This window comes from Otolemur garnettii, unplaced genomic scaffold (assembly GCF_000181295.1).
Source record: "Otolemur garnettii isolate 467f Iridium unplaced genomic scaffold, OtoGar3 scaffold00023, whole genome shotgun sequence".
In the NCBI taxonomy this organism is placed as follows: domain Eukaryota; kingdom Metazoa; phylum Chordata; class Mammalia; order Primates; family Galagidae; genus Otolemur; species Otolemur garnettii.
The window spans coordinates 3,825,374-3,852,872 of record NW_003852418.1 but is presented as its reverse complement, the minus strand read 5'-3'; the positions used below and the strand labels follow the sequence as shown (position 1 = coordinate 3,852,872).

The following is a 27,499-nucleotide window of genomic DNA, read 5'->3' as shown; positions in this document are numbered from 1 at the left end:
GAACAAATTTAACCAATGAGGTAAACTATAAAACATTGCTCAAAAAAATTAAAAATGACCTAAATAAATGGAAAAATAGCCAATATTCATGAATTAGTGTTATTAAAATAACAATATTGCCCAAAACAATATACAGATTTAATGTTAAACCTATCAAAGGCAAAATGACATGTTTACAGAAACTGAAAAATCCATCCTAAAATTTATATGGAATCTCAAGGGACCCCAAAGAATGAAAACAAACTGAGAAAGAATAAAGTTGAAGGAATAAATTCCTGATTTCAAATTTTGCTATAAAGCTACAATAATCAAAACAGTGTGGTACAGACATAAGGAGAGACCAATAGGCCAATAGACTAGAATAAAGAGCTCAGATATCACCAAGTAATGGTACACTGATTTTTGAGAAGGGGTACAGAGACAATGGGGAAAAAGAGAGTCTTTTCAACAGGTGCTTGGGAAACGGGATATCTACATGTAAAAGAATGAAGTTGGAGCCATACCTTATACCACATACAGAAATTTACTCAAAATGGATCAAAGGCCTAATTGAAAGAGCTAAATAAAATGCTTAGAAGAAAAGACACTGTCTATGGCCATACTACCCAGAACACACCCAATCTCATCTGGTCTTGGGAGTTAAGTGGGGCTGGGCTGGGTTAGTACTTGGCTGGAAGAAAATACAGATGAACACTTTCTAGACCGTGGATTAAACAATGATTTCTTAAGTGTGAAACTTAAAGCATAAAGAATAAAAAACAAAAAATAAATTGGACTACATCAATTTTTGCATGAAAGGACTCTATAAAGAAAATGAAAACACAACTCACAGAATGGGAGAAAATATCTGAAAATAATATATTTGAGGAGGGATTTACTTTTCAGAATATACACAGAACTCCTACAAATCAACAACAAAACTAATTCCAAAGTGGGCAAATGATTTAAATAGACCTTTCTCTAAAAAAATATATAAATGGACAATAAGCACATGAAAAGATGATGACCATCATTAGTCATCAGGTAAATGCAAATTAAAGCCCCAGTGAGATACCACTTCACACTTAAAGGGGTGTTCAAAGGATTAAAAACAGAAGGATTAAAAAGAAGGATTAAAAACAGAGACTCAAACAGATACTTGTACGCCAGTGTTCATAGACGCATTACTCACAGTGCCCAAAAGCCCAAGTACTTATGAACAGATTAGTAGATAAACAAAACGTGGTATATATGTAGATACACGTTGGGATATTATTCTGCCTTAAAAAGGAATAAAACACAGATACATTCTACAACATGAATGGACCTTGAAGATACTATTTTTAGTGAAATAAGCCAGACACAGATAAATATTGTATGACTCTGCTTATTCGAGGCATCTAGTATAGGCAGATTCACAGAGAGAGAAGGTAGAATAGAGGTTATCAGGGCCTGGGGGAGGGAGAAATGAGGAGTTACTGGATATGGAATTTCTGTTTAGGATGATAGATAAATTCTGGCAATAGGCTGATGACTTCATAACATTATGAATTTACTTAATGCTGCTGGATTGTACACTCAAAAAAGTTATAATGGTAAATTTTTATGTTATGTACCTTTTATCATAATAGTTTTAAAAAGCCAACATGCCTGTGGCTCAAGAAGTAGGGCACCAGCCCCATATGCTGGAGGTGGCCAAAAACTGCAAAAAAAAAAAAAAAGCCAACATGGAGATGTGATGAGTAGGTTTGAGTCACAAGCATTGACTCCCCTCAGCTACTAAATCCAACACCAAGTGAACTGTTGGAGAAGGAGTGGTGGGGGGGCATCTGCCTCTTCTATGTGGGGCAGGTATCTATGGGCATAGGTGTCTAGACCTGGTTTCTCCCAGCTTTCTCAACCAGCAGCGAGGTAAGGGTCATCTGTCTCTGCATGTGGCACGGGTAATGAACTTCTGACCAGCAATGCAGCTCTAGGGTTGCAAGTCACAAATGGAGTAAAGACACCTGTAGAACACATACTGGAAACTGAAGCTGGCTACTATTATATTAGTACCTTGTGTTCCCCAGGGCCAAGAGGGAGAGGGCCGGATGGAGCTTTGTAGGACGGGACTCAGAGGTGGCAGCAGCTTGGGAGTGAGGATTAATGGCCTGGAGAGGCCACCACTGCCACTCCAACTGCTAGACCTGGGATTTGCAAGGGCCCTGGGAGAGTCTTGATGCCTTGCCAGCTTGAGCCAGTATCCTGTCCCCACACTCCCTCAGGCTGGAAAGAGGGGGAGTGGCTGCTCATGGAATTATAAGGTCCTCAAAGCCAGTGATGCCGCCCTGGAATATGAAGGACCAAGCTCCCCGGGGGTTTTGACAGGCATGTGTTTTCTCCTCAGAAACAGACTGAATTTGATCCGATTACTGTGAAGGACTGGCCTGTCTGGGATGCCGCCTGCCCTGTGGAAGGGCCACCCTGACTGTCTGCTGCCACATGCCGTTCCCGTGCGCGGCCGCTGGGCATCCGAGAGCGCTTCTGGAGGCCTTGAAGACAGCCCAGAGCCCGCCACTGCTGCCGCCGCCCTCGCCTGCCCACCGCCAACAGCGGGAACAGGGTTCTCGCCAGTTCTTCCTCCACAGCGTGGGACCTTCCCTTTGCCTTCTAGTGGATTAAATAGTTCAGATTTCATATTCATAGACACAGAATCAAGTGTTTAACATATACAGCTGCCTATATATGTTAAATAAAACATCAGATTATAAACACTTTCTTTACATAAAAACTTTGGTTAGCAAAGCAGCACATGACCCTTCACATCATCTCTGAACATGCCTGTGTCTGTTCTCTGGGGATTGCTGGGTCACAGGTGCCCTCACCTTCCACAGTTGGGCAGGCACACTCAGAACTGCATCTGGAACCTCCCCACTGGGTGTCCCCTTTGCATTCCTAAAAGAAGCAATACCTTTGAAGAGATTCTGCTGCATTGAGCTGTGACCAGCCATGTTACATGCCAGGCTTGCCTTGCCTTGTGGACTTCAGTGCAAAACCCACTGTTAACCTCAGTTCAAAAAACAGACCGGCTAAGTGATTTGTGTTGGATATTTACCACTTTCTGTAGTCATTAGCATAACTCTGCTTTATCATGAACATTGGAATCATGGACCATAAGTTTTTAGTTATTAGATCAACTAAAGAAATATTTGTTGCTAAGCCTAATGACCTATGTGCCTGCCTTTTAAAAATTTTTTATTCTAGACACATTTAGAGAGGAAAATGGAAAAAAGCAATGGGAGTAGGGATGGAGATGGAAGTGGTGGGAGTGTACAGTCACAATCTGTAGCTCTGGCCACCGAGGTTGGCACTTTGGCCCTTTGTCTGCACTCACTTCAGAGCCTCCTGTGGTTTGGGAAGGAAGAACCCTTGGCCCAGTATTAAGAGTAAGGGCAGAAAGGATTCCAGGGCTTTCTGGAATTATCAGAGCTGGGGTAGTCTTCAGTACAAGGACATATATATGGGGGTCCTAGCCCTCATGCCCGGGGCCTGGCTGGCATGCTGGGTACACACCTGCAGGTGCTGAACATCACTGGACAGGTCCTGGTTAGGATGTTTCTAAAGCTTTATATCCCAAACTTGGAAATAAGAACTCTATCTACTTTACCCTCACCCTCATTTCCTTTTTTGAATTGAGAAAATCAGGAAAACTTGCCTCAAAAAATTAGAAAACTTGCTTGCAGAGCTTTACTAAATGGTAAATCCCTGATTTCCCTAAGAGCAGTGAGTACAGGGAGTGGCTGTAGACCTGTCACCTGTAGCCCCCGTCACCTCTTAGAAACCACCTGCTTCCCAAAGTGCCAAGCCATAGGCCTCAGGGCCTGGTGGGCACACTCCCCCTGGGGCTGGGCTGGGTGGAAGCACTTGGTGAGCCCCAAGATACGGCAGCAGCTTTGGGCAGGAAACACTGCTGATGGTTTAGGCGCTGTCTTCCTCCCCCATCCCACCTAGGGAGGCAGGCCCTGCTGGCTTGGTTCTGAGGATGGGCATGGTGGTAGTACCTCCTGCCTTCCAGGAAAGGGCTTTCTTTGGAAACCAAAAGGCCTGAACCATTGTTATTCTGAAGTGTTGTCTTCTGTCCTTCTTGTCCCCCAAAGGGACCACCTCTTATTTGTCTCTACCAGGGGACTTGTGAGTACCTGGCAAGTTTTGCGCCTATTTTTGTATCCTTTGCATTTTGGGAGTGAAGCTACTTAGTCCTAAAAGCCTTTGAGGAATGGCCAAGAATGGTGAGTGATTGCTTTCCTTCAGAGAACAGACACCTGGAATTTCTCCTTTCGTGTTTGAGTACATGCAGGTTAATTTATACATACACATATACAGTACAAAGATGCATTTGATACTTGTAAAACATACACCTGACGTGTACATGAGGAACTTGGTGGCACCTGGGTGTCGTGAAGTGGCCTGTGTTGGAGGGAATGCCAGCGCTCTAGGTGGCTAGGCAGCCCAGCATGAAGCCCTCTCCAGGAGTCAAGAGAAACTGTCCAGTGCCTCACCTCCAGATCCTGCCAGCATCACCTCTAGAGCCCTGCATGCACTGGTGGAAGGGCTGTGTCTGTGGAGAGGCTTTTCTTGGTTATTTTATTTGTATTCACTTTTAATTTAGAAACCAAACAGTGAAGCAGAGTATGTTGCTTGGTGGACAAGTTTATACAGGACACAGAAAACAACCCAGCCTTGGGCACCAGCTCATCTTTTAGGTGGAAGAGTTACAGTGCTGCCTGCCTTGGCACGTTTTTCCCCAAGTGTTGGCCCTGCCCAATAGCCAGGGCTACACAAGACTGCCCAAGTGAGAGCCCAGCAACTGGACAGACCCTTCCCTTCCTGTGTTCTTGGAAGGGAATGAGTCAGTGTGGTCTGCACCTCATGCGTGAAAGAATAAAACGATCAAAGGTGATGCTGAGGGAGGCTGTCATCAGGCTGGTGCTTAAAGGGACATTGTAGCAGGTACCCAAGGCTTTGGGGACAAAACCCTGAACAGAGCCAGTGGAGCAGAGACACGTCCACACGAGGCAGTGGGACATGGGATGGCAGCAGCCAGTCATGCAGCCCTGTGGAAGGCCAGACGGCTGTGGTTTTGCACACTGCTGAGGTGAGCTCTGTGCTGTCTGTCGCCTTCTGCTGAAGGGTTCTATGGGCTGCGGAGCTGAGAGGTGGGGCGGGGTTGGTCTCTCCTCAAGAAAAAGCCTGTTTTATAAGGTGACTAATCTCTCTTTTCTGTACACACTTGGACTCATCAGAGATAGTAAAATCCTTTCAGCATTTCTTGTTGCCTATGACTTGTAGCTGTTATGTTTTATACATGGGGTTATAGATCCAGTTCTCACAGGTGAAACCAGACCACCATTCTGATAAAGGACATTTGAACTTTTGATGCATATACTTTGCATATGCTGATTACTTGTTTTCATTTTTGGCTTTAGAGGAGCTTTTTGATTTGAGAAGAGTATTTTTTTGGCTTCCTGAAAAAGAATGCCCTACTTGGATGGGCTGCTAGCACTTGGGGTTTGGTATTTGTGTCCAAGACTGTACCCCTTAGACCTCTTTTCTCTTGGCCGAGTGACCGAGATGTTCAGGTGGACCAAAGCACCTTGACCCAAGGACCCCAAATCCTGCTGTCTGGTAGCAAAAGGAGGGTGTTGGTGGTACCTTGTGGGCTCCCATGTTTACTATTGGTCTCATCCCCAGCTGACTTTGGGAGGCTGTCTTACCAGGAAGTTTGTGTTATCCAGGCTGAAATGTGGCTCTCGTGGGTTTTATCCTGCCCAGTGACAGGTCCTGTGTTCCCTCCTGAGACAGAGGGCGGGTGTTGCCTTTCTACTGGATGCTTTGGGCGTCCTCTCCCTCAGCTCCATGCTCATGCTGTCCCTGTCTTGGGTCCTGTTGCCTCTTATTTTTCTAGTTTCTTCATTGACCCAAATCCTCAGACTGGACCAGCTTTGTCAACTTGAACATCATAGCCCAATTGGATCAAAGCACTGTGCAGGGGAGGAGATCCAGGCAAAGAGAAAATCTTAAAACCAAACCTGAAGTTTGGCCTTTTCCTAAAGTCCCCCAACTTTTTCCTTGCTCAGAGTCTATCTGGGGGGAGTTTATCAGTTCACCCCTCTTTTGCAGAAGATGTACTTTAGTATTAAGTTTAAATCTCCATGTCTCACATTCATTTGCAAGGCTCACTTGTATGTTGGAGAAGAAAAATCTTCTAGACACAGGAAGGTCCACACAGCCAGAGTTCTAGGCCAGAGTGCAGTAGCTGGCCCAGGTTGGGCCGCTGCAGGGCCTGGTCCTGCTCCTGCTCACTCCAGATGGAGAGCCCCCTCTTCATGGTCTCTTGACCAGCTTCCTGCCCTCTCTGTCGCTGAGCACAAGCCTCTCCCAAGCATCTGCTCAGTCCGTGGCTGGCCAGGGAGCACCTGAGCTCTGGATCGCTCCCCAAGTGAGCTTCAGTCTGTGGTAGCCACCATGCGGCTCCTCTGGCCATTTAAATGAGACAAGGCCAGGGTTGGGGTGTGCATAGCCAGGGCTGATGTGGCTGAGGAGACCTTATCAGCAAAGTGACCAACAGTTCTCGTTTTGGTCAAGTGACTAGATGAAGTGTCAGTCAAGGGGCTGCTTGGCTTGTGGCCCAGCCCAGCTTTAAGTGCAAATCGAACCAACAAGTTTCTGCTGGAACATGCCAGGCCACGCTGGGAAGGGTAGCGTGTGTCAGGGTAGCTAACTCAAGCCCTCTCTGAACTGAGGCAGCATCAGTTGGACTTGGCTGTGATGTGACAGGAGTATACACAGAGCTCTCCCATCAACACTAGCCTGCCATCCTGGGACTGCCCATGAATCTGACCTCTATACCAGCCTGGAGATGGGATAGTGAAGAGTTTCCTCTTAGCCCTGGCTGGATACAGCAGGAATCATCCATTCTACCTGCACTGATGTCTATAGCAGGGGAAGAAACCCAGAAGCTTGGGATGAGACTAAGCAGACTATGGTTACCATATGAACAAGGACAGGCAAGCACCCCTTCCTTGATTTAAAAAAAAAAAAATCCCATCTTGTAATTTGCACAACAGCGAGGATTCACAAAGAATGTATAGCTACTGCTTTGCTGTTGCTGGCCCTGCAGCCTTCAGAACCTGGGGCTGCTCCAGTGAGGCAGAGCCGAGGGAGCACGGTGAGCAGGGCATCTCCTCTTGTGGCCGCCTGTCTTCCCCACTGTCCACTCATGTAGGTGGTGAGCTCCAGGGCACCTGAGGGCAATCAGTGTTCACCTGCCATTATTAACATGCCTCTTCCTTCAGGAGACCAGCTTGGGGAACCTGTGTCCAGGCACCTGTATGTGGTAACAGCATTTCTTGTCTAATGCTTTTTAAACTCCTTCCTTTCCATGATGAATGATTTAAAATTACTCAGTGTGACTGGAGTTGAAGGTGAAATGTCCAAGATAAAGGATGTTCAGTCACTGTGTTGTTTGCTCTTTCCAAGAGTCACACCCAAGTAGAAATGCTGAGGGGAGCACTCACCACGTACGTGGCACCTGTGTCCTGTAATCTGTGTTTAAGGGAGAGACCTTGTCACCCGTTCGTGGTTCATTGTCAATACAGCTCCCGTTCTTGCACTTTGCTTGAAATAGGGTAGAGCTCCATGTGAGACTGTTGGCTGGAGCCTGGAGAGCTGGTGCCCACTCCTCCCCTTCCCCCAGAGTGATCATCAGGCTGCTTGCCACAAAACTGGGCCAGGGCTGGGGGAAATGGTTGCCCCCGTGCGGCAAGTTCCACCACACTTCTGAGCAGTTGCTTTGTTCAGCTGGGTCAGGGGGTCAGACTGTGCCATAATTGTTATTAAAGAGAAAACATGCCAACCTTCCCCTGTCCCCTGCTGGCCATTGTTCATTGAGAGTTTCACTGAGCACGGCCTTTGTGGAAGTCAGGGAGGTTGCCAAAGGCCTACAGATCTGCCGAGGGCCCCCCCGTCTGCTTTCCTGCGTCCATTTGTATTCTGGTCTTCAGTGCAGACCCCTTTGTTCCCTGTAGCTGGACTGGTGGGAAGTGAAGCTGGGAAGTAGCCGCTGGTGGGTGCTGGTAGTGTGCTCCCCAGCTCTAGAGCCAGCGGAAGGAGTGATCATCTTGGTGCTAAAAGGCAACTGCCCTGTCACTGGAAGCAAACTGACACTTTAGCCAAACTGTACAAAAGGATCCTGTCTCCTGCTGGGCCGTGCAGGAGAGACCAAACCAAGAAAATGGCATATTCTGTCACATAGGCCTGGGTAGAAGGGGAATTCTTTGCTCTGGGTAAATGTTTTTTTAACACAAAAACATTGACTTTGGTTTGGACTGTGGTGGTGCTGAGGTAGAGGGAGCCTAGTTGCCTTCTCTGGGCTGAGTCTCCAGGCCTCACAAGGTCCCCTGTGGGGATGCTGCTATCTCTAATGCAAATTGCACATTTCTTACATTTTGTATCTCGTGGATTTGGATAAGTGAGGTTTATCCACATAGGAGGATAAGGGGAGGGGAACAGGGACAAATTGCTTGTCTGGTTTGAAATGGGACTCAATGGTACTTCAAACCTTTTGGTTGTTCCTAAATAAAACTGTAAATAACACTTCACATCTGCTGACTTATTTTGTGGGGAAGTCACAAAGACTTCAAACATTTCACATTTGCTGGTGTACCGTAAAACTCCAGTAAGTGAGGCAGTTCCGCTCAGCTCACTGAGAAGTTCCAACCCACCTTTTCCTGCACTGCTGAATTCACTGGAATGGCTTCTCCATCAAAGAACTGTGACATTTTATTAATTATGCTAAAGAAAGGGAAACTGAGTCAAACTTGGTATAATCAGATACCTGGTGAAAGGACACTAGCACCCCCCCCACCCCCCCGCAAGTACAGTGACAAGCTGAGGTCACTGGGTGAGGGGTTAGCAAACATGCACCAGGGACCCAAAGAGATCAGAAGCAAATGAATTTTGTTGGAATGGCCCTAAGGGCCTATGGCAGAATGAAAAGGGGATCCCTGAAATAAAAGCACCCAGGGTGGAGCCATACTAAGACGTGGCAGTGGTCTTGGGGTAGTGATTGGGGACACCAGGGCCTTTTCAGAAGCCAGCTTAGGTCTCAGGAAAGCAGCTATGTGATGAGGAGTCTGAAGAGCAGCAGAAGCCCACAGTGGTGGCCTCAGGCACTGGCTCAGTTGGGACACATGATGTGTGGAGAGGGTAGTAGTGGCCAGCAGGGGGCTGCTGTGAGCTTCCCTAGGGCAGCAGAGTGGCCTCCAGGTAGGGAACAGAATGCCCAGATTACCCCTGGGCATTGGTCCCCTGGATATGATTAGGCGGTGGACCCAGGGAGAGGAGTCCCAGGATGAGATAGGGCTTGATTTATTAAAATATGGAAGGCGTGACTTTTACTTTGACCACATAGTCCTATTATAGTTTGGTAGGATAACCTGGTACTTTTTTCCCTCTACAGAATTGATGATGGTGAGATGATGGGCTCAAGTTGAAAGAGAAGTGAGCTTCTAGCCCCAGGCAGCCAACCAGTCAGCCAAGAGCAGGTCCCACTGGTGACCACAGGGGAATGTGGAACTATGGAGGAGCCAGACTGCTTCTCTGCTTGTGCCCTAATACCCCTGACCTCCACTCTCCTGATCTTGTTCTTTAGGCTTCCTTTACCCAAACCAGTGATTCTCAACCCTACTATTCAAATGACCTTGGGTGCTTCTAAACAATACCTATGCAAGGGCTCCAGGTATTGGCATTGTCAGCTCCCCAGGTGGTGCTAACCTGCTGCCAAGGGCTGAGACAACAATGCACCAGGTGAGCAAGCAGCTGCTGATTCCAAGACATGCAGCCCCAAGTAAGGGTCTCCCCCAGCAACACATGCCTGTGTTGAGCCTCTGGGTCAATCAACAATTATCAGCTCTGTCTAGAGGAATCTGAGATGAAACTGATCCTTAAAATCTGCTTTACTGAGGGTTGATGCATTTTTCACAGGGACGAAAGATCAAAACATTGGCAGGGAGAGACAAAAGCAATCTTCCCAAGATAGTGAGCCTCAAGCCTTGGCCTGTGAAACTGCTTAGGGAAGGTGGAGCTGTAGCTCCCCCAGGTCATGTTCCAGAAGGACACTTGTTCAGTAAATGGAGGTACTGATGAAAATTAAAGTGGTCAACACTAACAAGCCAATGACACGACGCACAGACAGACCCTAAGGGAGGGCCAGCATGATCCTCTTCCTTCTCTGATCAGGAAAGGAGAGGCTTCCATGGAACTGGAAGGGTCTCATTGCTTCCTGCTCACCACCAAAGCTGCTGACAGAGAGATGAGATGCACTGTTCAGCTATTCCCCTGGAGGACTGGGGAGAGGGTGGCTAGCCTGTTAGTCCAGAGGGAAGATCTGCTTGACATGAGAGGTTTCCAGAAATCCCCACCTGCTTCTACTGCAGCACAATCATTACCAGGCAATTATCTCCCCACAACAGGCTTTCCTGAGTCCCCCCAAAGCATACAAATTAAAAGGAAAAAGGACATGAGGATGATTTATTTGGCAGTCAGATCTTAAGAGGGCAGCAGAACTAGCAAATGGCCAACCCTGAGCCCAAGTGTGGGCAATGGGTTTGCGTGTGCTGAATGCTGGCTATGCTATGAGGCACCTTTGAGCCCACAGGCCTGCACCCCAGCCTCTCTCCTCAGAGGTGGGGACTGCCTTCCCAACCGTCCTGCCTCCTTCCTCGGATCTTTTTAGACCAGACAGAAGCTTCATTCAGCACCTGCCTGCCTTTCCCCCACCTACCCGCAAGGCAGGCAACTCCTTAATCCCTTTTTCATTCCTACGGGAAAGTACACTGAGTCTCTGCCTTAAAAACAGAAAACAAGAAACCTCACCAGAATGGGCTCTGCTGTTTCTTCTCTTCCCTTCCCTCCCTCATTCCTGAGGGTGCCCTAACATCCCCCATAGAGCCCTCCCCACAGGCTGGTAGCCCCTGCCTCGCTCTCAGAGGCTCTACTCTGAGGCTTCCCCTACAAGGGTGAAGAGCGAGCGGGAGGAGTAAATAACTTAGTTACAATACCATTGAGAAGAAAAATAATACTGCTATTTTTAACATGATCCCCTGTATCTTCCAGGCTGGGTAATGTTCCCAGCTGTGGGCAATGTGCCCTTGTGCTGTGTCCTCCTCCTTGGCAGGGCAGAGCCCTTCTCCACACAGGCCCTGCACTCCTCTACCCCAGCTCCAGGGCCAAACTGCAGGGGCCTGAGCCCTCTCACCCTGCGGTTTTAAAGCTACAGGACAATGTAAACTTTGTTTCCCTGGCCCAGCAAGGCTCCACCTTCCCCTCTACTCTCAGGAATGTCAGTGGCTCCTTAGCGCCTCCTATGCCACAGAGGCCATCCTCTCTCTCCAAGGGGCTTCAAACGTGGTCCTGGCCCAAGACCGAAGGATCCATCTCCAAAGTCAGGGCCAGAGTGTGTGCTTAATGCGAGACACAGTACAGTTTTTGCCTTCACCCAGAGCTGGGGCATGGGGTCCCCAAACGGTGATATGTCTCATTCATGGCTTGGTTTCTGTCCAGCATTCGCTGCTGGGAATCCAGGCTCCAGGCTGTAAGACCAGGAAGGCTGCCAGAGCAGGCTGCTTCCGAAGAACCCAGTTCACAGCATTCCACGAGGCGCATAGCACCTGCTCCTCTCCAGCAAGGCTGGGGCCCTAGAGGCGGTTATCTCCATTGACCCGAGTCCTTCTTGGGGCCCTGGACAGAAGGGAAGAGTGTCCTTACTGGTAGCTGGGACTTGCAGGCTGATGGAACAGCCCAAAGCCTGACAATTATAACTTTTCTACCCAGGAGAAAGATAGTTAAGTAGGCCCTAGCCATTGTCTCCCTGGCTCCGGCATCCCTCCATCACCCTCACCTTCGTTCCCGACTGTCAAAATGGTCTGCGAGATGCTCCTGGGAGATACGGAAGTCCTCAAATGGCTGCTGGTAGCGGGCTTCAAAGGAGCCTTCCCGGGCCCGGCCATGAAACAGCTGGCCAGAGGCATCTGAGCCCCTCTCTCGCAGGGACGTACCACCAAAGGGACTGAGGTCACCGTTTTCCTGCTTTAACAACAAGGGCAGATGCACAAGAGGGCAATGACTTCCCGCACCTCAGGAAGCTGCTACCTGGCTTTCTCTGCACCCCAGGCCAGCCCACCCGTGCTACAGTTACCTTGGCAGGGAAAATGTCGATCTTGATAAGCAGGGAGGCCAACTCCAAGTCCTCGCTGTAGTTGTTCTTCAAAGGCACCGCTCTGTATCCTAAGAGGAGGAATGCCTGGCTCTCAGTACAGCAGGGAGCTAAGCAAGGGGCGCAGCCTGATTCTGGCAGGAAGATCATGGGGGCTGTATCTGAAGGGTCCTCACCTGTCTTCAGGCCTTTTACTGGGAAAGTAGCCTGAGCCAGGAAGTTCTGGTCACTGAACATGTCTTCCTCATACACCACAAAGCGCAGGAAGGCAAATTCAGGATTACTGATCTGGAAGTGGAAAGGCTTGGCCGGCCACATGGGGTTAAGTCCATTGTCCACTGCAAAAGTATGAGAAGGCTTCAGGCCACCCTGGGAGAGGATCGGGCAGCTGAGGGCAGGGGCTCTCACTGTCCCTGGGAAGACGACCAAGAAGGTGGACTCACCTACAAATTCTGTCTTCTGCTTAGCGTTGTCATACTCAGCTCCAGCCACCTCAATCTCCACAAAAGGACACACTATGCCTCGGCCATTCTTTGGCAGATGCCGGGCCCCCAGCACCTGTGAGGCAGGCAAAGATGGGCCTGGGACTGTCTTTCCTGTTCCTTCCCAGTCCCCCACTGCAAGACTCAGGAAGCACCTGTGACATGGAGGCAGTGCACCCTCTACTGGGCCTCAAGGACACTGCCTATAAAGTCCCTTACTGCAGCAGGGCCCTAGAAGGCCTAGAGCAGCAACTGTCCATAGAAGTTCATGAGAAGAAATTTTAGCTTTAGCCAAAATTTTCATGGGGTTTGCAATCCATTTCACATTCGACCCATGTCTGTTTTAACATGGAAACATGGAAATCCCTTAAATTACTTCCCCTTAAGAAGAAAAATAAAACACTCTTCTTGGGAGATGGAAGCCCCAGGCTCTGCACATGTCCTGGATGTGCACGGTGCACTTCGTGGTGTCTCACTCCTCCTCTAAGATACTGCTCAGGCCCTACCTGCCTATCCTGACCCCCACCTGCCCCAATCCCCACAGCACCAAGCCGGCCTTGGTCACAGCTTTTTACCAGGGGCATGCCAGGGATGCTCAAGGATGTTTCCCAGTGAGTGACGCTGCTCTGGGGGCCTTGAAAAGGTATGGAACTGGTGGTTACTCTCACTTAAGTCTAGTTCTAGTTGGTTCCTGCAGACTGGTCCCTAGCTTCCTGTCTTCTGCTACCCCAACCAGCCTATTCCTGCCAGGCACTGGCTACCCACAGCATGGCCTTACTGGATAGCCCAAACCCTTTGCACCAAGAACTGGCTGCTGTTTGCCCAGCTGCCTCTACCTTATGCCACCTGGATCCCAGGCTCATAGTGGGGGCCTGCAGCTGCCTTTCAACCTCAGAGAACAGTTACATCTTCAGTTACATCTTCCTCGATCTCAGAAACAGCCCAGCTCCAGTGGCCCTCCCCATACAAGACACAGAGGTCCTGCTTTCTCCCACTAGCCAGCTTCCCAGCCCTGACTCCTGACTTTCTTCAGCATAAACATAGCCCAGAGAGCAGTCCCTTTCCCACCCCAAAAGCCAGGTGAACACTGCCTACCTCGATACAGATGGCACACGGCTCCAGCCCGCGGAGGCTGCTCTTGTCAAAAGGGTCGAAGGCCTCGTCCCGCATGGTGCTTGGCTGCAGCACATAGCCACAGTGCCTGCCGGCCATGAAGAGGGCCTGGTTCATCTGCATAGGCTTGTCTGAAAAGCCAGGTTATGCTTCATTCTAGCCCGAATGCCCCACAGAGCCCTGTCCCTGCCCTGCCCTGCCCTGCCTGCCCCACAGGGGACTCCCTTACCTGGGGTCTGGAAGTTGAGGGCCACAAGCTGACTGCCACAGATCCACATGGGCAAGGGGTCGTAATTGGAGGAGTCCAGCCGCTGGCCCTTGGGGTAGATGCGGGAGAGCTGCAGCCGATTGTACTGGAGGAACTTCTTGCCTTTGGCCTTGTTCACATATTTCTCAGCCTTGGTTTCCGGAAAGGATGACATGTCCCGATAGCAGGCACGTTCTGTGCCAATCTCTGGGCCAGACAAGGAGAATACTTACAGAGCCTGCCCACTCAGGCAGGACTAGAGGAGACGAAATACTCCTTTTGCACCCACCATGGAGGGTGCCTGCTCCACCAGGGCCCCAAGGCACATGCACATCCCACCTGGGCCCTGGCCCTTACTCTCTTCATCGAAGGGAACAGGCCGGCAGTAGACAACAAGCTCAGAGAGCTCCAGGGCGATCTTCTTCCTCCGTTCCATCATCTTCCCTTCGGTGAGCTGGTGAAACACACAAGGCCCTGTAACTCCAGTCTAGAGCCCTGCCCCAGAGAAGCAGCCCCTACCAGGTGCGGCACACTCACACTGCAGGTACCTGGGCCCTGCCTCCTCCCCTACACCTTGCAGATCCCACTAGACAGTGAACCAGGGCTGTGTCCTCGTCCCAGAATCCTTCCTCTCCTCTATTGCTCTCCAACCCTCTTGGGGGCAGAATTATCACCATCCATGTCCCCAGTGACCTCTCAGGGATCATTCATTACCCAGCCTCATCCCTGGGAAAACTGGGTTACTTGTGACTGCGTGGGGATAGGGCCCCCTGGATTAGTCTCCATCTTAATGAACACCCTCACTGCCTCAGGCCCCCCACTCTAACACCACTACCTACTCTCCTTATCAAATCTCAGCCACAGAGGCCCTCTCCAGGGCCTGCCTTCCTGTCCTCTTGCTCCGGGAGGTCCCCTTACTTCACTCCGCCACTCCTATATTCAGACTCTTCCTTCCCTCTCCAGCCTGGACCCCAGGATCCAGCCCTTTAACCAGCTGGTCTGCCAGTACCCTTTTCTTCCTGGACACACCCCAGCATCCCAGCCCTTCTCTGCTTGGCTTATAGGTTCTGTTCACCAAAGCAGCTACAGACCCACCTGCAGGTTAACTCAGTGAAATGGCCACCAAGTAGGAATTCCTTTATGTTGGAGAGTATTTCTGTTCCCTCAGACTCAGTGGAAGAGGCCTTCTTCCTCCAGAAGGTTGGTTCTTCCATCTAAGCTTGGGCTCTATCTCCTCCCATGCTCTGCTTCCTCCTTCAGCTATCTACTCCCTCATTACCAGGGCCCAGAGGCCTGTGCCTTTACCATTCCAGATTCCCTGCTTCCCATGGCCATCAAACCCAGCCATACCACTGACCTGGCCCAGTAGTGTCACCATGGCTTTTTGCTGCTACTAAATCTAACATGCACTTTCAGGTGCTTACCCTGCCTATCTCTACCCGGATCCTCCTCTTCCCTGGTAGCCTCCAGCCTCTCTGGCCTACCCTTCCTGGGCTACCTTCCTTGACCACACTCTCTTCCCTGAAGCTTCCCCAGAGTCTATCCCAAGCTCTCTTCCTGCGCTATACCACGTATCACTTCACCCTTCCATATCTCTGGGCCCCATTCCTGCTTCCAGCCCAGGATTCCTCTTAGCTGTGGCCTTATATATTCAACTGTGCACTAAGCTGACTGACTTGGATCGCTCATGGGTATCTCAGCTCCTCAACACACCACACTTCTGTCTGTGTGTCTGGATCCTCACCTAAAGCAGGGGGCCATGGCCTGGCCAGCACAGGCTGTTCCACTGCTCAGAGGGGGCTGGTGCTGAGAGCTGGAGGACCTAGATGCCCACATACTGCCCATCCAACCCCTACTCCCTACCCCAACCCTCCAGGCTCCAGAAGGTTCTAACCCTGGCATCTGCAGTTTGGGCCACTTCACGGATCTTTTTCACCCAGTCCTGCAGCTCCTCCAGGGAGTCAGCGGCAACATCCAGGGACCAGTGGGGCACTGATGCCATGCTGATAGAGAAGACGAAGAGCCGGTTGTTCTTGCCCTCGGGACGGATGGCTGGGAGGGGAGAGAAAACAGGAGCTGCAGACGGACATCTGGCTCCAGTGAGTCCTCTGTTTCCTCCTCCCCACACCCCAGGAGAGAAGGCTGCTATACAGGCCCATTTCACAGAGGAGGATCCTGCAACTCAGAGAAAAGTCGTGGTGGCCACAGGAAAGCTGGTGCTCCAACCCATCAGGACAGCAGCTACCAGCCAGCTGTCAGCACTCAGCTCTCTGTTAATTTTGACAGGCTCCATAGTGCCAGGCATAGGGCAAGCATGCAGGGGTCAGAGCTGGGGGTGACTGAGGAACGTCCAGAATTATGGGAAAGCTGGAGGGAGGGCAGCCTTTGGGGTTCAGCCATCTGCTTCCTCTCTAGGAGCAGGAAAGAGACACAAAGGAGAGCCTCACCCTAAGGAACAGTGAGCGAGAGAAGGTATGGGTGCTCACCGATCTGACAAGCCGGTACGTCCAAGACCCCCCGCAACAAGTCTCCCAGGGGGCTGTTCTCATCCAAGTGCTGTGGGAGGCACAAGTGCAAAGCCCATGAGTGGTCAGCATGGCTACTACATGCGTGCATGAGGGGGGACTCCATGAGCACATGAAAGAAACGACTTGTGGGTAGACCCAAACTGTCCAATGAGGCACAGGTATGCCTTAGACCACGAGTATAGCCACATAGACTGCGACTGGCCTGTGTGATGGTCAGTGTCTGTGCACGTACAGGCGTGCCTGGGTATGTGATGGGCATGAGCAGAGGAGAATCTGGACTGGGAATCCCATTCTGCCCACTGGCTCTGGTCTTACCTCCCTCTCAGGTTCCAGGGCCACTGGGCTGACCATCTCTTCTACATAGTTTGACGGGAACCACAGCTGCTTCTTCCCTCCATAGTCCCCTCGCCACCTGTGGGAACCACAGGGTGCTGAGCCCCTTCTACCACAAGAAGGGCACATTTGCTGGGGGCTCTGCACCTGCGCCAGGCCAAGGCAAGCACTGCTGTGCACCCATGGGACCAACGTTCCTCTTTGTGCCATAGCCGGGGGGCCCAGGACTCCTGACTCACCAGCCTCCCTCCTGTTTCTCCACGTTCTGGATGATAGCACTCTTGGTGAAGGTCAGCTCATCCTCCCTCTGGGCCTTGTAGTCAAAGAGGGCTTTGACTGCACACTACAGGGTGAGAGGTACTGGCTGCAGCAGAGAGGCCTCCCTGTCACTCCTAGTCTGCGGCCTCATGTGTGCACATGTGCACGCAGGCTTCCTGGTGGGAGATGCCACTGCCCTGCAGAGAGGCTATGGGACACAGCTACTCGGGGAGAGGTGGGACCTCTGCCAGCGAAGCTCTCCCAGATCCAACTGGACCCTTGTACACTCCACCCTGGGCTCCAGGGGAAACCTTGAATTGTCCCAAGAAAGGAGTGTCTTGCCCCGAGCACCTACCCAGAACCTGTAGGTCTATAGGTATGGCTGGGGCTCCACCATTCCTTACACAAGGAGTGGAACAAGGAACCCTCTCCCTGGCCCCCAGGGCCCCTGCCCCTGAGGGGGGGTGAGGAAGGGAGCACAGGTCCCTAAACCTCAGAGAAAAAGGCAGAAAGAGGAAGACCCTGTGTGACAGAGCCCCATGAGGATGAGAGTGAGTGGCCCATGTATTCCCCCCCTGCCCTATTGCTGCTGGAGGAAATGGGGATTACCCCTAGGGAACAATCTAGAAGGGTCAGTGCTAATCTCAGGAGATAGGGGCTAGAGAGTGAGTTGGCCCTGGGAGGCCTGCGGTCACTCCACACACACACATCTTACAACCTCTTGGGCCTCAGAAAACCACAACCACACTTCTCCACAAAGACCGCAGACAGGCAAGCCCCCAGCAGCGGGGGACCCTCCCAGCTTCCTGTGCCTAGAGGCTGAGATGTACCTTGAAAGTCGGCATCGGGTTTGCCTCCACATAGAAGCCAGGGTTGCGCCCCTCATACAGGGCTCCGTAGTCGGGCTCCTGGACATGGGACACAATGGGGTATGTTCATGCTCCACAGCCCAAAGGCGAAAGGCAGTAGCTGCCTCTACATACGCCTTTCCCAGTGCAGCAAATTCCACCTGGCCTTCCTTACCAGGCCACCAAGCCCGCCCTCTTCACTGACAGCTGGTCCATTGGGGTCCTCCTCTCCTTTCTTTACATTCTTACTCTTAAGGGCCATTCCACTTAAAATCTCCATCCAAACTTTCAGTCTCTGAGATACCTGAAGGTGTCCCCACAGGCTCCCCAGACTCCATGCCCTGTGCAGTGGCTCACTGGCTCCCTGCTAGGCCCAAAGTCAGGGTGCTCCCCACCCCCAGCACACTTCTGCCTCTCCTTCCTCAAGCTGGGCCCCAGGCCCCAGGGGACAACAGGCCTCCATCTGGCTGCTGGTGTCCACTGAGGACAATAGTCTCAACTGATCACCCACCTTAGGCTCCTTCCTTCCATCCAAGGTCATGAACCAGAACCCTCATCACCCTGTTGCTACTGGTCCTGCCTTCTTTCTTCACTAGTTTCACCTCCTGTAGTTTTGCCCTCACACCAGCCACCAGAGAGAATTTCCACAACCACATCTGTACTGCTCTCCTCTGCCCTGGGATGAGTCCGGGCCAGGCCAGCTGGAGAGCCTCTGGCGGGTGTGTGCACCTCCCTATGGGGTTCTCCAGAACCTCCTCACCCTACACTTGGCATCACGGGGGTCCCTCTCCTTCATCCCTCTCCTCATCCTTGCAGACACATATTAGATGTATCCCTGCAGGACACCCTTCTGGTACCCACATCATGGCTCTCAGCTCAGGGGCCTTCCTAGTAGTGCCTTCAACACTCCTGTCACACACACCCAGATGATGCAGTGACTGTTTCTGTCTGGGTCTGCCCTGACTCCCCTGCCACGCCCTCCACTATAGACCCTCACAGCTGTGCCGATCTTCTCCAGCGCCTCCTCGTTGATGGGGTAGCGCAGCTTCATCTTTCGGTACAGCGGGTGCTTCTCGTAGTAGCTGATGAGGTCAACAAGGCTGTCGAACTCAGAGTTCCCCAGCATCACAGTCTGGCCCTCCTGCTGGACGCGGCAATGCTTGATCTTGCCCTCAGCCCTTCAAAAGGACAGGACAGTCACACACGATCAGGGCAGTCCAGACCCAGGTGAGGCCTCACACCCCAGGGCCGTGCCCCTCACCGGAAGGAGATGGCATATGAGTTAGGCTCACTCCGTTTCCGCACCAGGAAGGCCCCGTCCCGGGGGACACGCATCAGCATGTGCTCAGCTTGTGCTCTGGTCAGGCTTGCGTGGTACCACCTGAGGACAGGCAGAGTCAGGCCTGCCAGTGCCGCCTCGTCCCGCCCCCAGCCAGAGTCAGCCCCTTCCCTCACTCTTTGCTCTCGTGGGCATTGGTCTGCGGGACAGGCTCTGAGAGGCGCATCTCAAACTCGTTGCAGCGCAGGGGCACCTGCTGGTAGTGTGTGATGAGGTCGTAGAGGGAGTCAAAGACCAGGTTATCCGTCAAGAAGAACTTGGGGGTCCCAGCATCCTGCCGGGAGTGGATACGGCAGTGCTGGACCTTCCCATTCCGCCTGAGGGAAGATAGGTAAGGGGGTGCTGTGGGGAACAGGCCAGGGTGAGGACCACGTCCACCGCGAGTGAGAGGCATGAAGCCTCATGGTGGGAGGGCCCAGGTAGGGGCAGTCCACAGGAGGCAGCACAAGGACCAAAAGTGTGGGGGGAGGGGGTAAAATCACGTTCCCAGTAAGAACAAAAGGCTCCAATGTTAACCACGTTATCTCTGGGTGGTGTCACATCTGGGCACACATGTGGACCGAGCACACACACAGCACTGGAAGTAGTTACCAGAAGGAAAGCGTGTAGTCACCCACGAAGGTCTCACTCTCCCGCACTAGGAAGGAGCCATCGGGGGCCCCAGTCTCAATGCAGTACTCGGTGAGCAGGCGCTCGGCGATGTGCCGCCCGTCCCGCCCTGCCCCGAGCTTCCCGTGGAACCACTTCTCATTGGAGTGCAGCTCTGTGCTGCCACTGGCCTGTCAGGGGGAAGGCACAGCAAAGACATTCAGTGACTGACCCCAGCCCTGCCCTGGCCTGGTCTCCAGCACGGGCTGGCTCTCACCTCCTTGGGCTCCTCCTCATCCTCATTGCCCTGGTCACTGCTGGTTTCCTCAGAGTAGTAGATCTTGCTGCTGGTCAGAACGAAGTAGTGGGGATACCACTCCTGAATAGACCAAAGGGGGGCCTGTGAGCCAGGCGCATCTCATTGGCCTGCCCCGCCATGCCCAGCCTGGCCTGGCCCTCACATGGTTCACAGGGTCCTCCAGGTAAAGAATGCCATTCTTGATGGAGTTGCTGATGTCATTCTCAGAGTACATCACAGACGTAGGCACCTCCTCATAGGCACTGCCCTCCGCCAGCTTCTTGTGCTGTGGGAAGCAGACTAGGATATGGCAATGCCAGTCCGGGCACAGCCCCACCTCCCCACACAGGCCTGGACCAACAGTGGAGCCGTAGCCAGCCAGGGAGAGGCACTGAGAAGGCACTGCATACCCTCCCACCCTACCTTGATGAGGATCTTCCTCTTGAGCTGGTTGGGAGAGGGCAGCCCATCAGCTGCGATGTCCACAGGCTTGGTGAGGAGTGTGTCCCCAAGCACCTTCTTGAAGTACTGGGCCATGTTCCTCTGCTGGGCAATGCTGCAATGGTCCTCAATGGACAGGATGACTGGGTATCTAGAAGGTAGGGGACAAGCACAGTGACACAGACCTTGCAGTTCTGCAGGGCTGTTTTGCTCAATCCAAACAGCCACTCACAGAGATATTGGGAGCCAGTGATCCGAGAACACTTTGTCTACAAATACTAGCCCAGAGAGGCGCAGGCTGTGGCAAGTCGCAGGACAGAGGGAACCAGGATTGGCAAGTGCTATGGAAGGGAATCCTCAGAATCGGTCCAGTTACAGGGCTGCCCGGCAGTGCAAGAGAGACACTCCACATGGAAGAGGTCAGGAGAGATGAGATGAAGCCTCCACATGTAGCTACTGAAGGGTGCCTGGTACTAAGGGTGATCCCTTTGGTGAGGTAAGAGACTAGTCACCACAGAAATTAAGGAGCAGGACATAGGGAACACAGACCATTCTCTGGGCTTTTCAGCAAAAGAAGTTGGTAGGACACTTGCCTAAAGAGAACAGGGTTAAGGAGATGTTTCCTAAAGATGAGAAGAATGTGAACAAGTTCCCCAGGTGAAAGGACCCATGGAGAGAGTGGGCCAAGGATGTGGAAAGATAAGGAGTAACTTGGGAAGCCATGGCCCAAGCAAGAGAGGAGGAGAGGCAAAGACAGGGATCGAAGGCCAAGGAGTATGGACAGGGCATTTGAGGGGTCCCTCTGCCTCTATCCTTGGACGGAAAGAGCTACAGCCAAGTTAACCCTGGGGTCCTCCACCCCCTACTTACTCTGAGGCCACGAAGGCATGCTCCTTGATGGTGTGCAGGACGTCTGAGAACTTGATCTTGGTGGTGAGGGTGTGACCATGATAAATGACTGGCATCCCATCTGGGCCGTCCCAGCAGTCCACTGGGGAGCAGCATTGCCACAGTCAAGTGGGCAGGACCTCCCCCTTCCCTCCCCCAGCCTCTGGCCCTCACATACACTCAATGCAGCGACAGCCCATCCGCAGGCAACGAGCATAGGCTTCCAGGGAGGACTCACTGGAGAACTGGTCCCCAGTCAGGTACCTGGGTAAGCAGAGGCACAGGTGGTCAGCTGGGCCCGCCTGGTCGCCTGAGAAGGGGCTGGGTGGGGTGAGGGAGCCACACTCACGTGTTGTGTGAGGAAGAGATCCAGTAGTGGGAGAGAGGGTTGTTCATGGTGTCCGGACACACCGCATCCAGCTGGGTGTTCCACACACTGTTCTCTTTGGAGAACAGGAAAGTGACAAACTGTCCAGGAATGAATGTAGAAGGGAAGAGAAAATGAGCCCCTGCCCTGACCCACCTGGTAGAAAAGAGGGTGCTGAGTCTCAACTGGGGTAGGCAAGGCGGGTAGTAGGTAGGGTTCTGGTCACCCCCCCACCCCCCGCCAGAAGGGGAAAAGGTAGGACTCACCTCATCCAGGAAGAAGTATGGTTCTTCAATCTCACGCAAGGGGTCTCTGAGGAAGCTGAGCATGAACTCCTGTACCTGGAGTCGGTCTACAGCCCAGAGCTCCTGATGGGGTGAGAGGGTGGGGAATAGGAGAAGCCTCCAGTTAGTGATAAGCCCGCCCCTCCACACAGCCTGACACCCTGCCCAGCCCCAGGATAGCCATACCCCCTGGTAGTCGAGGAGGAACTGCTGGAACTCAGGAAGGGACACTCGGCAAAGCTCTGGCCGCTCTCCAGCCCTGTAGGGAGAGAATGTAAGTGCCTAGCAGCCAGCTGGCTAGCTTGGTTGACAGACAGCAATGGGCCCTTGGAATGGACAGCCCAACTCCCATCCAGAATTGCTCCCAGCTGGAACGGTCCAGCATGGGTCACCATTCCCACTGCCTCCCACTTGGATTGGGAATCACCCAGGGGAGACACAAAGAGGGTCCAGGGGACAACCCCACCTCCTAGCTCCAAACCAAACCTCAGAGCACTGGCTTCCAAGAAGGGGAGGTCCATCTGCAGGAAACAGAACCTGGTCAGGATGAGAGCCCCTGAGAGGCCACGTGGGAAAAGGGCCCTGAGGAAGAAGGCTAGGGCAGCAGGTGGGGTAGGCCTCAAGAGGACAAACGCTGGAGAGATGGTACCCAGAAGCCCCCAAGCAGGGCAGCAGGACTGAGGCAGGCAGGGCTGGGGTGGGTGGAGGAGCAGGGCAAGGGCCAGGGGAGGGCAGGTGGCCATGCACCGTCTTCTGGGCGCTGTACATGAGGCTGCGGTACAGCTGAGCAAACTGCCCATAGGTGATGTCCCCACTGCGCTGTTCCAGGTCCTACACAGTACAGAGAAGGGTACTCCCAGTCAGACCCCACCTCCTACCCAGACTCCCAGTCAGACCCCATCCCCTGTTCCCACTCCCAGTCAGACCCCATCCCCCTGCCCCCACTCCCCTACCCCCACTCCCAGTCAGACCCCACCCCCTGTTCCCACTCCCAGTCAGACCCCAGACAGCCCCAGGGTGACACCCTTACTGTCAGCCGCTCTCGGAGAAAGCGCATGTTGGGGACACGGTAGTTGACCTGGGACAACATGTTCTTCAGGTCCTTGGCTGATATCCTGGGGAAAAAAGGACACCCAGTGGCCTCATCCAGCTTCCCATTAACTCTAACCTGTGAGCTGACCCCACCTGGGGATGGACAGGTAAACAACACTATTTGGGGAACCCAGAGTCCTGAGAGTGGGACTGCATCAGATCCAAGGGCAGTCCCTTCCTTTCTCTGGGCCTCAGACTCCTCAGCTAAGACAAGAAAAGCTCATGATTCTGGCAAGGATGAAGTGAAGGAATCAGGCATTGGAGGAGGGAAGACTCTCCAGGCCTCCCCTCCTCAGGACTGTGCTCAACTCTCCAAGGTGGCAGTGGCCCATTCAGGACAGAGGCCAGGGCTCACCCAAATTCCCTGTAGGGGGCAGCTCAGTAGCGGGTCCCCCACCTACTGCCCACTGGGAGCCACAGGAACCACTGCCCCTCTGGCCCTGGCCTGTCAGCATCCGGCACCACAGTGCAAAGGGTAGAGGCAGTGGGATGGGTGTGCACAGCCAAATATGCCTGCTGGTGACCGGGAGTCTCCTGGGGCCAGAGTGCTGGCTCTAGGAAAGGAGCTTAGGGAACAAGCATAGCTGCCCTGCAAGGGTGCCCTGCCCAGGATACGGGGCCAGAGGTCACTGGTAGGCCTGGCAACAGGATGGATGAGATGGGAGAAGGTGGTGTCAAGGAGGTGAGAGCCCCTCCTCCTCCAGCGCCAGTATCTGGCAGGAGCCACCACAATTCCCACAGGAGATCCGCTCTGCACAGAGTGGTCCCGTGTTGCTGTCTTCCCTCACCCTTGGTTATCCAGACGGTAGGCGTTATTGGGGCCTTAATTTTCTCTGCATCACCAACCTTTCCCCTGCAGACTACTTCCCATCAGCACACAAGCAGCCTGCTAGGTCTCACCCCTGCCACCCCTTCCCTGTTTCCCTCCATGGCAAACTCCTCGAAGAGTCCTCCTTGCTCCCTTTTCCCCTCAAGTCCCTCACCACTGTGCTGACACAGCTCTGCCCTCCACACTGTTAAATCCAGGGCTCAGCTGTTTGCACCACTTCCTTCTACCCATTCTCCCAGTTTTCCTCTCACCTCATAGTTGCTGCTTGCCCCCAGTCCCTGATACAGAGCAGCTTGGGATTGGTCCCTGGACCCCTTCTTTTTCCGTGCTACACTTGCCCCTGGTGCTCTCACCTAGCCGGGTGGCCTTTAATGCCATCTGCATACCCCCAAGTTAGCCCCTCCAGCCCCAATGTCTCCCCCTAAACCCATTCTACTCACCTGTCTACTCAACACCTCTACCTGGACGGCTAACAGAAACTTAGCACCCCAAACTGAACCCCTGAGCCTCCTCCCCATCTTCCTAACCTAACCAATAGCAACTCTATTTTGCAGTTGCTTGAGCCAAAGAGCACACTGTTATCCTCGACTCCTTCCACACCCAAGATCAAGCTGTCAGAAAATTCTGATTTTACCTTCAAAATATGATATAGCCAAAACCTAGCTACTTCCTATCATTACCACCTTGATCCTAGCCCTCTTGTCTCCCACCTGAAGTGTTGAAGCAGCTCCAGGACTGAACTCTCCACACAGTGGCCCTGAGCAACTCTCAGTCAGTCATGTCACTCCTGTCAGAACCCTTCCAGGGCTTCCCATCTCTCTCAGGACACTGGAAGGGCATCACTATGTGCAGCACCCACACCATCTGGCCTTTGCTCCCCTCTCTCTTTGACCTCTCAGGCTATCATAACAGGCTTCAGAGTAGTGAGCTTCATGGCACCCCTCATACACTGCAGGCTACCTTGACCCTCAACTCCAGGATGCTGAGAGCCTGTTCTGCACACCCAGCCTCTCTGCCCACAGCAGCAAGACATAGAGCATTACTGTTGTTGGCCTCTCTTGCCAGCTTTCACCAAGGCCTGATGGCTCTCCGCAGAAAGCTAACTGTGCCAGGACTTCTTGCCTACCCCGACCCCAACTAACGCAGGCCCCAGGGCCCTCTGGTTGTCCAGGAGGCTGCTCAGAGGCCTGGCTACTATTCTTACTGCCCCTGTCCACCCTGCTAGGCTAGAGCTGCAGCTCGGCACTCACCGGTCCTCACGATTCCGGTCCACTGAGTAGAACTGCTTCCGGAGCCACCTGGAGAGAGCAGACTGAGGTGAAGGCCACTTCCCCAGCTAGAGCCTAGGCCTGGGAGACAGCAGGCAGTGTCTAGGCACACCAAGGCCAGCTGTCCTTGCCCCTGGTGCCAGATGACCAGCCTCGAGCATATGGGGGAGTTCTTACCGCTCAATCTGCAGGGGTGTGGCTGCCTGCAACGTGTCCTCCATTAGCCAAGACAAGCCCTTGATCCACATGTTCACCTCCTCCTCAGACGTGGCTGTGAGCATGGGGGGAACAGCTTAGCTGAAGGCATGCACCTTTCATTGGACCAGGGGCCTACGGACGTTCCCCTTAAGTACCCCGACCTCCTCTAGCCCCTGTACTCCTACCTTGCAAGCTCAAGGTCTTCAAGCGGAATTCCATTCCATAGAGGATGACAAAGCAGTGTGACTGGTCTGGCCGGAAAGCAGGGTCCTCCTGATAGCGATCAAAGTCCCGTGAGGTCTTCCCTGGCCGGATCTCCTTAATTTCACGAATATCAACTAGGAACATAGAACAAAGGAAGGTCAGTGGGGGTTTCCAAGAGTTGGTAGGGAAATGAAGGTGGCTTGGATTCCTCACCCATTCCCATGCTCTCTCAGGGAGGAGCACAGAGAGACACCCCACACCAGGGACGAAGCCAAGACCACTCAGTCATAGTAGATGACAGAAGAGCTGGGCTAAGTCTAATGACAGACCTTGGCTAAGGGCTGAGAGGTCAGAGAGGGCTATATGGGGCACAGGGGGCTCTGAGTGATGTCCCTTCCCCATCTTTGTTCCCTTCCTGAGGATATGGGCTGGACACTTTGATGTGGAAAAGAGCTGGACTCCAGGAGAAATGGGGACCCAAGGATCACTTTCAGGTACAGAGTCCACAGAAAGCAAATTATAAAGTCCTAGGGGCAGGTGGGGCTGGGTAGGTCAGGATGGGCCTCAGGATCCCCGAGGGGAGGTAAGCTTGGGCCCAAAGAGCTTGGGTGTCCCTGAAATACCCTGCCCCCTAAAGACATCCCCACTCAAGTCTCAGCCAGAGGCCTCATCCTCCAGCTGTCCAAGTGCAGCACCCATCCTGGGCCTAGCCCACTGTTGGCTTGAGATCATTTCCTCATCTTAGCCATGCCCCCCCCCCCCAAGTCAAGGACACACAGAGGCCTGAATGGCAGATGAGCTGCCTCAGCCACTAAACTTGAGAGACGCTGAGTGATTCACAGTCTTGGTTTTACCACCTATAAAGCAAAGGGCTTGCCTGGGTTCTCGAGAAGACAGGGTGGTGGGAAACACATGCATAAGCTCTGGGTGAGATTGCCTGGTCTAGAATCTTAGCTCCACCTCACGTAAGCTGTGTCATCTCAGCAGAGTGACAGCCACTCCGATCCCACTGCTTCACTTTAGACAGGTAACAACAGCACCAGGGAGAGTTGGTAAGATTAAAAGTTGTAACAGCTAATAGCACCCAGCATCACATGCAGCACATGCAAAGAGCTCATTTAGGGCTTAGTCCTCTGTCCCTTACCCAAGTTTGCTCAGGCACACAGCCCCTCACAGGTTCTGAGTGCTCTCTCCAGCAGAGGAAGGGCTGCCCTCCCCATGCTAGCCTTGGGGAAAGAAGCCTGGCTTAGCCAACAGAGATGGTTCTCTTTGAGCACTCTCCTAGCTCTGAAGCATCCTAAAATGCTCTACGCCCAGACTGGCCTGGAAAACTTGGAGCCAGGGCCAGCCCCCATCCTAGGAGGCCCCCCAGCCCAAACTGCACACCACCTTAGCCAGAATGTCTTAAGACGCCCAACTCCCCCTGGCAAGCTCTCTCCCTGTCCTGCCCCACCCAGCCACAGCAGCCCTCATCTCTCCCACCTGGAACAGAGAGCACTGCCTCTGGCCCTAACCCCAGGTCCCCTGACACAGTGTTACTGATTCTACCTGGGCCTGACTTCTGTCCCCTCAGCAAATCCCTCTGGCCAGTCCCCCAGTTAATTAAGAGTCCTGACCTTCCTGCTGGCTGCCTGCCCTTGCAGGTCTTGCCAATTGGCCATC

At 52.8% G+C, this 27,499-nt stretch overlaps 2 protein-coding genes across 7 annotated transcripts in view; one reads left to right on the top strand and one right to left on the bottom strand.

The window, feature by feature from the left end:
* ZHX3 (zinc fingers and homeoboxes 3) overlaps positions 1 to 8,613 on the top strand; it is a 127,564-nt gene extending 118,951 nt beyond the window's left edge. For 3 of the 4 annotated variants that reach the window (XM_023511907.1, XM_023511908.1, XM_003787597.3), the window contains one exon: positions 2,366 to 2,663. In XM_023511907.1, coding sequence (XP_023367675.1) covers positions 2,366 to 2,376 — 11 coding nt within the window. In that variant the 3' untranslated portion in view covers positions 2,377 to 2,663. Of the gene's footprint in view, positions 1 to 2,365 lie in introns of all 4 variants that reach the window. The other variant, XM_023511906.1, reaches the window with a different exon arrangement.
* A 1,916-nt stretch (positions 8,614 to 10,529) lies between these two features.
* Positions 10,530 to 27,499, bottom strand: part of PLCG1 (phospholipase C gamma 1) — a 36,315-nt gene continuing 19,345 nt past the window's right edge. The window contains exons 2-32 of one of the 3 annotated variants that reach the window (XM_003787596.3): positions 25,819 to 25,971; positions 25,613 to 25,706; positions 25,418 to 25,465; positions 23,277 to 23,361; positions 22,994 to 23,077; positions 22,733 to 22,767; positions 22,433 to 22,505; positions 22,229 to 22,330; positions 21,945 to 22,063; positions 21,774 to 21,859; positions 21,578 to 21,698; positions 20,690 to 20,858; positions 20,430 to 20,552; positions 20,246 to 20,347; positions 19,972 to 20,159; positions 19,497 to 19,697; positions 19,303 to 19,422; positions 19,039 to 19,219; positions 18,024 to 18,101; positions 17,175 to 17,278; positions 16,918 to 17,014; positions 16,561 to 16,630; positions 15,969 to 16,126; positions 14,432 to 14,528; positions 14,057 to 14,281; positions 13,810 to 13,958; positions 12,676 to 12,790; positions 12,409 to 12,570; positions 12,215 to 12,303; positions 11,918 to 12,105; positions 10,532 to 11,757 (exon numbers count right to left, since the gene is read on the bottom strand). In XM_003787596.3, the coding sequence (XP_003787644.1) occupies positions 11,715 to 11,757; positions 11,918 to 12,105; positions 12,215 to 12,303; positions 12,409 to 12,570; positions 12,676 to 12,790; positions 13,810 to 13,958; positions 14,057 to 14,281; positions 14,432 to 14,528; positions 15,969 to 16,126; positions 16,561 to 16,630; positions 16,918 to 17,014; positions 17,175 to 17,278; positions 18,024 to 18,101; positions 19,039 to 19,219; positions 19,303 to 19,422; positions 19,497 to 19,697; positions 19,972 to 20,159; positions 20,246 to 20,347; positions 20,430 to 20,552; positions 20,690 to 20,858; positions 21,578 to 21,698; positions 21,774 to 21,859; positions 21,945 to 22,063; positions 22,229 to 22,330; positions 22,433 to 22,505; positions 22,733 to 22,767; positions 22,994 to 23,077; positions 23,277 to 23,361; positions 25,418 to 25,465; positions 25,613 to 25,706; positions 25,819 to 25,971 (3,659 nt within the window). In that variant the 3' untranslated portion in view covers positions 10,532 to 11,714. Of the gene's footprint in view, positions 11,758 to 11,917; positions 12,106 to 12,214; positions 12,304 to 12,408; positions 12,791 to 13,809; positions 13,959 to 14,056; positions 14,282 to 14,431; positions 14,529 to 15,968; positions 16,127 to 16,560; positions 16,631 to 16,917; positions 17,015 to 17,174; positions 17,279 to 18,023; positions 18,102 to 19,038; positions 19,220 to 19,302; positions 19,423 to 19,496; positions 19,698 to 19,971; positions 20,160 to 20,245; positions 20,348 to 20,429; positions 20,553 to 20,689; positions 20,859 to 21,577; positions 21,699 to 21,773; positions 21,860 to 21,944; positions 22,064 to 22,228; positions 22,331 to 22,432; positions 22,506 to 22,732; positions 22,768 to 22,993; positions 23,078 to 23,276; positions 23,362 to 25,417; positions 25,466 to 25,612; positions 25,707 to 25,818; positions 25,972 to 27,499 lie in introns of all 3 variants that reach the window. The other 2 variants (XM_012803932.2, XM_023511958.1) reach the window with 2 other exon arrangements.